The 7,795-nt window shown below is 49.0% G+C and overlaps 1 protein-coding gene across 2 annotated transcripts; it reads left to right on the top strand.

The window, feature by feature from the left end:
• Positions 1 to 242: 242 nt before the first annotated feature.
• On the top strand, positions 243 to 6,296 carry LOC125531280 (uncharacterized). Of its 2 annotated transcripts, XM_087529177.1 has the most exons (8): positions 243 to 1,526; positions 1,616 to 1,737; positions 3,652 to 4,254; positions 4,342 to 4,642; positions 5,018 to 5,195; positions 5,368 to 5,463; positions 5,558 to 5,660; positions 5,752 to 6,296. In XM_087529177.1, the coding sequence occupies exons 1-8, from the start codon at positions 639 to 641 to the stop codon at positions 5,867 to 5,869; spliced, it is 2,409 nt and encodes an 802-aa protein (XP_087385303.1). In that variant the 5' UTR covers positions 243 to 638; the 3' UTR covers positions 5,870 to 6,296. The 2 variants fall into 2 exon arrangements, with proteins under 2 accessions (XP_087385303.1, XP_048551649.2); XM_048695692.2 differs by lacking the exon at positions 5,368 to 5,463 and having other exon boundaries at positions 250 to 1,526; positions 5,018 to 5,183.
• The last annotated feature ends 1,499 nt before the right edge of the window (positions 6,297 to 7,795 follow it).

Below are 7,795 nucleotides of genomic sequence, written 5' to 3'. Positions count from 1 at the left end.
CACGAACCGGTTGCCGTACTCTACACGGCAACCGATACAACCTACGGCCGAGATTCGACGATCCCCCCTTTCTCCGCAAGCACAGAATCTCAGTCGTCCGCTGGCAGTGCGACGCACGCGGATCGCGGCCTCGACGGACCCGATATATAGCCCCCATCACCCTAGAATAACAAAAAAGCCAGGTCTCCTGCCACACAAAACCTAGGCTAGAATTGTGAAAGGCAAGGCAATGCAGATTGCTTGCAACAGTGGTGGGTGGTGAGAGAGAGGGAGAGAGGGAGCGGCGTGTGTGGTGTGGCCCTATCAAAAATAGGCAGCACCTTTCGATAAAAAAGGCCAAAAATAAATCGCCGCTTCTTCTTCCTCCGGTAATCCTCTCCCCTTCCTTCCTTGCTCCCTCCTCTCTCCTCTCCTCCGTCTCCTCCTCCGCGCCATCCGTCCAATCCGCCCAAAATTACCCCTCCAATCGCCCCGCAAATGCTCCGCGATCGCCCGCGCGTTGCCCAGTCCGCCGCGCCATTAGCGCCCGCCATTTTTGTCGTTGGGGGAGGATTGATTGGTTGATCGATTGATTTCCAAAGGAGGCAGCTTTTTGCTTGTTGTTGTAGGGTAATTAGGGATAGCGGTAGGAGGAGGCCATGGTGGACGAGTACCACCACCGGATGGGCGCCGCGGCGGCCGACTTCCGGCGCGACCTGGAGGACCTCGTCTGCGACCACCTCGGCGGCTGCTACTCGCCGCCGCCCTCCTCGTCCTCCTCGCTCTGCTCCGCGGCGGGCGGCGGCGGCGGGGGAGGGGCCGAGGGCGGGGGAGGGGTCGGCGGGGGCGGGGAGGAGGAGGCCGAGTCGTCGCGGCGGCGGCGGCGCGAGTCGCGGCTGCTCAGCCGCTGGGTCGCGCGCCAGGCGGAGGAGGTGCTCTCCTCCATGGAGCGCGAGGTGGAGCGGCGGAACCGCGAGTCGGAGCTCCTCGCGCTCACCCGGCTCCACCCGGTCTCCACCCTCGACCCCTCCGCGTTCCTCCTCTCCTCGCCCCCGCCGCCGCGGCCGCAGGCGCCCTCGCCCGCCGCGCCCTCCTCCCTCCTCCAGATGTGGCGCGAGCTCGAGCACCGCCGCGCTGACGCCGGCCAGCCCTTCGACCGCGAGCCGTCCCCGGACACGCCCGACCGCCACCGCGAGCGCGTGCGCCAGATCGCCCGCCGCCTCACCACCTCCACCGATAGCCCCACGGCCGCGGCCGCCACGGCCACGGGGGAGTGGCTCGGCGAGACGGAGAGGCAGAGGGTCAGGCTCGTCAGGGAGTGGGTGCAGATGGCCAGCCAGCCGCGCGACGCCCGCGCGGCCTCGCGCAGGGACGAGCCTACTGCCGCGGAGAGGGAGAGGCGAGGGGAGCCTCCTCGGCTCCGCGGCCGGCAGGCGCGCACCGATGTCATCACTCGGATGTCCCGGGAGCGTCAGCGCGAGCTGCAGGGGCTATCGGGGTACCACATTGTGTCACAGTTCCCCCAGCGCAGCCGCAGCCGCATTCAGGTGAGATGAGAAGCTGACTGTGTTGCATTACAGGAATGAGTTATCAGAAATGTCGAGGGTGGCGGTCTCAAAATTGTCTGGTTTTGCAGGGATTGCTTAGGGTAAGGTTCTTGAGGAACGCGGTGGCTCCAGCTGAAGAGGAGCGACAGCCATCTGTGGCGGCGAGGGAGCTCGGGCAGTTGAGGCAGAGCCATCGTGTGTCCACCTTAAGGTTAGCAGACATTGCAATTGCAACTCACATCGGTAATAGTAGCTTTATTTTGATTCGTATCTCATCCATGAATTCAAGTATGTCTGGCATAGTCATTGTAAGCTTGTAGTGCAATGGAATTCTTCTCCACCATGAAAACACTGGTTATTGGAAGAGATATTTGTTGCTACTTGCTAGTTGCCACTCTCTTCTATTATGTAGCATATGCCCCACATGCACAACCAAATGTGTGTCTGTGGTCCTTTACTTTTCTTGGGTTTCTTGGTATTATATAGTATACGTTCTTCAGGCTACCGGCACATTGCTTATTTGGTACTCCCTCCGTCTGAAAATACTTGTCGCAGAAATGGATGTATCTAGATGTATTTTAATTTTAGATACATCCATTTTTATCCATTTCCGTGACAAGTAATTCCGGATGGTGGGAGTATTATATAGCATCGCTACTAGTTGTCTTGAGCTGCAGTGATACAGAAATGTCAGTTATTGGCATCCAAACGAACATATGGGCATAAAACCCCCATTATTGAATGCCTCAGTGATTAATATATATTATTCAGCTTAATTTAGAGTTATCTACTGCAATTAGTGAAGAAATATTGTGTGCATGTGTTCTGGTCTGGAAGATGACCTGATATTCATCCTATTACACACTGTAGCATATTTTTGAAAACCCACACATCTAAAACCTGTGATAGGAATAGTATCCGTGCATTTAACATACTTTATTGGAGAACAAATGTGAAATAACCTACTCAAGCATTTTGCTCTCGGTAGTTTTGTTGAAATTTGGTACAGACTACACAAATGTTTTTCTTTTGAGGTCAAGGGCTTGTTCCATAATTCCATTGTGTGCACGGGGTATTGGGATATAGCTTTATCTCACCATTTATGGGCTGATCAGTAGATGCCTATAAGCAACTGTTCAATTCTTGCCTTGGAGGCTTTAGAGTGTAGTGCATCTTGTATGTTTTTGAGCATTAGCTGTTAGGAATGCCCATCACGCGGGAGGAAGAACCATGCTGCCATCTTATCTGTTGTCGTAAAAATTGTAGTGGATATCCTGCTCTAGGTTGTTACTTGCAAGTACTTGCTTGCCAAAGAAGTTGTATAAAATGATACAGAATTAGCTTTTATCTGATTTACTGAACATCGCATGTAAAATGATCAAACCATTTCGCTACTGTTAAAGAGAGACTCTCTAGGTTGTTACCAACTTTAGAAGGCCAGTGTTGTCAAGTTATTCGTTTCGTGCAGACTTTCTAGTATTGTTGAACTTAAATTTCTTTTGTTATCTGGAGCATTCAAAGTTACTGTAATCTGATGGACCCGACTTAAACTAGGTGAACCAACGAGCATTTCCCTCGTAGGAAAATTACAGGCAAGGTTCCAGGTGCCAGTACTGCTAAGTGCTAATTATGCTGGTCCCTGGCACAACGAGTCATTCTTGCTCTACACGCTAGAGGCTGTCCACCAACCAAATTGGTACTAGATGGTACTGTGAAATGTTTTGATGATATTGACTATATATATATATCATATAATGGAAGATAGGATCCTGAACTGAATCCACGTGCTACATGTTTCCTTCTTCTAGTTGTGACACCAACTATCTGTTAGTACCGTGTCTGCTCATTAAGTTTTGCCTTTAGTGCTGTTCTACTGACCTTGTGTTGCTGAAATGCTCCTGTTATTCAGAAAACTGACAACATTAGATTTCCTTGTTTTTTTACAGTGTTAGATTTCCTTTTTTTACAGTCTTGGATTTCCTTGTTGATTGTGCTCCCAACCTTTTTTGTGGGACACCATCAATCAGAACAGCTCATGGAATTGGCATCCCCTATCACTTGCCTTTTGTTCTTATTGTCTTCTGTTCTTATGTAATAACTATGTGACTGAACATACTTCTTTCAGATCAGAGAGTGCTGTAAGTAGTCAAGATGTTAGCCTGTCTGATGCTCCTGTTGCAGAAAATGTTGCATTACTTGGTAATGATGAAACTGAACAGGCAGCTGCTGTCGGGCACCTTACTGGTAGTGAGGATGTGGCCCAAACTACACCCGAGAATGTGGGTTTACAGGAGGATAACGTAGATGTTGCTGAGGCGGAGTCACCGGCTACAACATCGGGTGACATAGTTGATATGCAAGTGTCTCAAGTTGATAATGGGCTGCAAGATGAGACAGAACGTGAGACAATATTTTGGCAGCCATCTTTGGATGTCAGGCTTGATAGGTGGCCCAATGAAACCGCAGAAAATTCTGACAGAAATTGGGAAGATAATGCAGAGGAGTTACACAGCGAAATCGTGGAGGATGATGACAGGGAGAATGAAAATCTCCAAGATGAGCATGATGTGTGGCACGATGACGAATCTCATGGCACCGAGGAGAACTGGCAAGATGACTTCCATGATGCTGCACTTGACACAGGGCCCATTCCTAGAATTGAAAACAGCTTCAACCTACGTGATGAAGCCAATTTGCACAACATGGAACTGAGGGAATTACTTAGCAGGTATTTGTACTTCATTTCCACAATTTGTCTGTTGATTCTTCATCTCCTTTTAGTTCTTAACACCTGTTCCAAATTTTTAATTGCCAGGCGAAGTGTATCCAATCTTCTCAGTAATGGTTTTGGTGACAGTTTGGAGCAATTAATAAGGTCATATGTTCAACGACGTGGTCATGCCCCACTCAACTGGAATCTCGATACAGCCATGCCCACAGCGAATGCACCAAACGGAAACCAGGAACTAGTAAGAAATGCTGAAAATCGACAATTCCAAGGTCCTGTCAACAGACCTGCCCTTGTTATCCCTCCGCCACCTTTGCCACCGCGGCAGCCACTGTGGCACAGAGATTTGCGCCATAACACCTGGAGCAGTAGACACAGAGTACATCAGGTATGCTGCCTTCTCACCTCACGTTCCCTTGTATAAATAGGAATATTGTTTTGGTTCAGCGATCTGTTATGAATATGTTTCTCCCATATGATGTAGTATTTGCACTAGTGTTCTGCTCCAAGAGTAAATTTGTGACATGCCATGTCTCATTGGTATAAGCCTATAAGAGCTTTAAAAGTGTGTGTTTTGTTTCTCTTGTTCCTTTTGCTTGAACTATATTTGCTTTTAACTCCATGACTTGTGAGATGTAAAGTAAAAACTTTAAAAGCGGGAAGGGTGGTAATATTTTGTCGTTTTGCTTGACTAAGCTGCGTTCCTTATGTTGATTATAGAAGTTTTATCTCGTGGAAGTCATTTGGCTCTGTACTCTTGCAGGAATTGGACGCCATTAATGATTTGAAAGCCGACATGAATAAACTTCAACAAGGGATGAGCAGCATGCAAAGGATGCTGGAGGCGTGCATGGACATGCAACTGGAGTTGCAACGTTCAGTGAGACAAGAAGTGTCTGCAGCCTTGAGTAGATTCCCGGGACCTGAAGGTTGTTCACCCTGCTCCTTGGCAAATATTCAGATATCCATGGCTTCATAACTGTGCTGTTTTCTCTTATCTTATACTCCCTCCGTTCCAAAATAGATGACCCAACTTTGTACTAAAGTTAGTACAAAGTTGAGTCATCTATTTTGGAACGGAGGGAGTATAATGTTATTTTCACACCAAACAAGCCCTGATAGGGACACACCGTAGAAAGTTCTTTTACGTCTTCATTTATGTCGTTTCATGTAGTGATGATATTGAAGACATTTGCATGTTTCCAGTTTGTGTTTCAGTATATCGCCGTAGGATTCTGTTGCTGCAACATTCATCGAAGGCAATGCTCTGAAATACAGAAATAACCATTTCCTTTTGTCTCAGGCATGTTTCTGGATCTACACGATGACGGAACAAGATGGGACCAGGTGAGGAAAGGAACTTGCTGCGTATGCTGCGACACACAAATCGATTCTCTACTCTACAGGTCAGCACCCGGCACACACACACTCTGCATCTGCTCTCTCAGCCGTCTTCTTACAAGTAGCTAAACCTACCCGTTCTGATGGTGGTTGCAGATGTGGGCACATGTGCACGTGCTCGAAATGCGCGAACGAGCTGGTGCGTAGCGGCGGCAAGTGCCCGCTGTGCCGGGCGCCGATTGTGGAGGTTGTCCGGGCATACGCGGTGCTGTAAATTATACAACGACAGTCGGAAGTTTTGGCGCGGGAGGCTTGGTCGGGAGGAAAAGAGAGAAGCAAGACCCCTGCTTCTTCTTCATCTTACTGTTTGTTTTCCTTAGCTTTTCTGTGTCTCCCCATGTAGCCTTCCTGTGTACCATCTTACAGGATTTACATTACATACATATATATCAGCCGCCCGCCGCCGTGCGCACGGCGGCGATGGGCGGTGCGTGCGTGCGTTGCGTCGTGTTATTGATTGGTGAAAGAGTTTACCATGGGTAGTAATAGTTGTTAGTAGTAGCAGCAGCAGGGAAAGGGACCCAACCCAGTGTAAAAGTTCTTTCGCTGTATTTATGCCCCCCTCTCACCACAGCACAAGATGAGTTGAGATGAGATACTCCCAACCCAAATGATATAATAGATTCTTCTTGTTAACTTCATCCACATCCTTGTGTTGTGTTGTATGACCAGTCCTCTGGCTTGCTAATGTTTATTGCAAATATTTATCTCTGTGCTTAACCACAATTTGTATGCATCGACGCAATCCTCTGACACCAAAAACAAGGCCTATACAATTTGTCTCAAGTCAAATAGTGTAAAGTTTGATCGAGTTTGTAGGAAAAATTACTGTCAACATTTTCATTTCAAATTAATATTTTTAAATACAAACAAAATATATTTTCATTTTCTATTTGCTATTGTAGTTATTGGTATTTGTTCGGGAAACGTTTGCGAATGACACGCCATGCTAGGTTTGTGCGTCCACACAAAGCCGTTCCTTGCGCGAGACGCCTGTATTTGGTGGACCCGTGTGGACCGCCCCTTCCCCCCTTATCTTTTCCCCTGCACTCCATCCCCTACCTTAAGACACACCCCTACCCTCGCCATGTTTCTTCTCTTCCTTCCCTCGCGCTGCCATGAAACCACCACAAATCACACAGCTGCGCCCTTGCGCGGAAGACCTCTCCCGCCATGCTGCAATTCACAAGTTGAGCAGCGGCGCGCTGGAACCATGGCAAAAAATGCTGGATCCGAGCAGGGAAAAAGCTGGAACCACATCCATGAGATGTTGCAATGATGTTGCGACAGGGGATTTTTTTGCCAGAATAAGGGGGCACATTTTTTGCTGCAACCAGTTGCAGTGTATGCTATAACCGGCGAGGAAATTTGCTGCATCCGCCATTTGTTTTTCCTGAAAACCATCGCCTTTTTTTACTTTTTGCTACTACCGGCTTGTGTTTTTGCTGGAACCGCATCCATTTTTGCTACTACCACTTTTTGGGTTTTGCTGGATTGCACCATTTTTTGCTGGAACCAGTGTCTTTTTTTGCTGGAACCAGGTCGGCTGGCGAGCGACGCCGTCATCGTATTAATGTTGCAATCAGAGGGTCTGCAACATCGGCAAGCTTGTTTTCATGCTATGACCGGCGGCAGTGAAGTGTTTTTGTTGGAAGTAGGGACATTTTTTGCTGGAACCGGCATGCGTTTTTGCTGCTACCGTCAATGAATGTTGTTTTTGTTTTTGATTGAGATTTTTTTGCAAGCGAACATGGCGGTTTGAGCGGACGATGGCGACGAGCTGAGGCGGCGCCGCGGGGAATGCTGCAACCATGGCGAGCGCAAGCTGGAACCGGATGACGGGTGAGCTGCAGTCATCAATGGCATGTGGCGGCCGAGGGACGACCGCGGTTGGCACGGGTGGCCGGCGAGTGAGTCTTTTTTGGTGCTGGAGATGGCGGTGCGGTGCAATGACTAATCCCGTCGAGAAGGCGCGGTGCTGCCGCCTGCGAGGAGCGCGTCACGACGGGGGACCGATCCGTAGATTTGGTCAACGGGTACGAGCAAGAGGAAGGGGAAGGGCATTGGGTGAGCTAGGCGTCGGGCGAAATCTGACGGCCGTGCAGCTCGCATTGTAAGGCACGGAAGTGATCGCCCAATG

Source organism: Triticum urartu, chromosome 6A (assembly GCF_056163025.1).
Source record: "Triticum urartu cultivar PI428250 chromosome 6A, HENAU_Tu73, whole genome shotgun sequence".
NCBI classification, from domain to species: Eukaryota; Viridiplantae; Streptophyta; class Magnoliopsida; order Poales; family Poaceae; genus Triticum; species Triticum urartu.
Note: the sequence above shows the minus strand (reverse complement) of the source record. Positions and strands in the feature narration are given on the sequence as shown.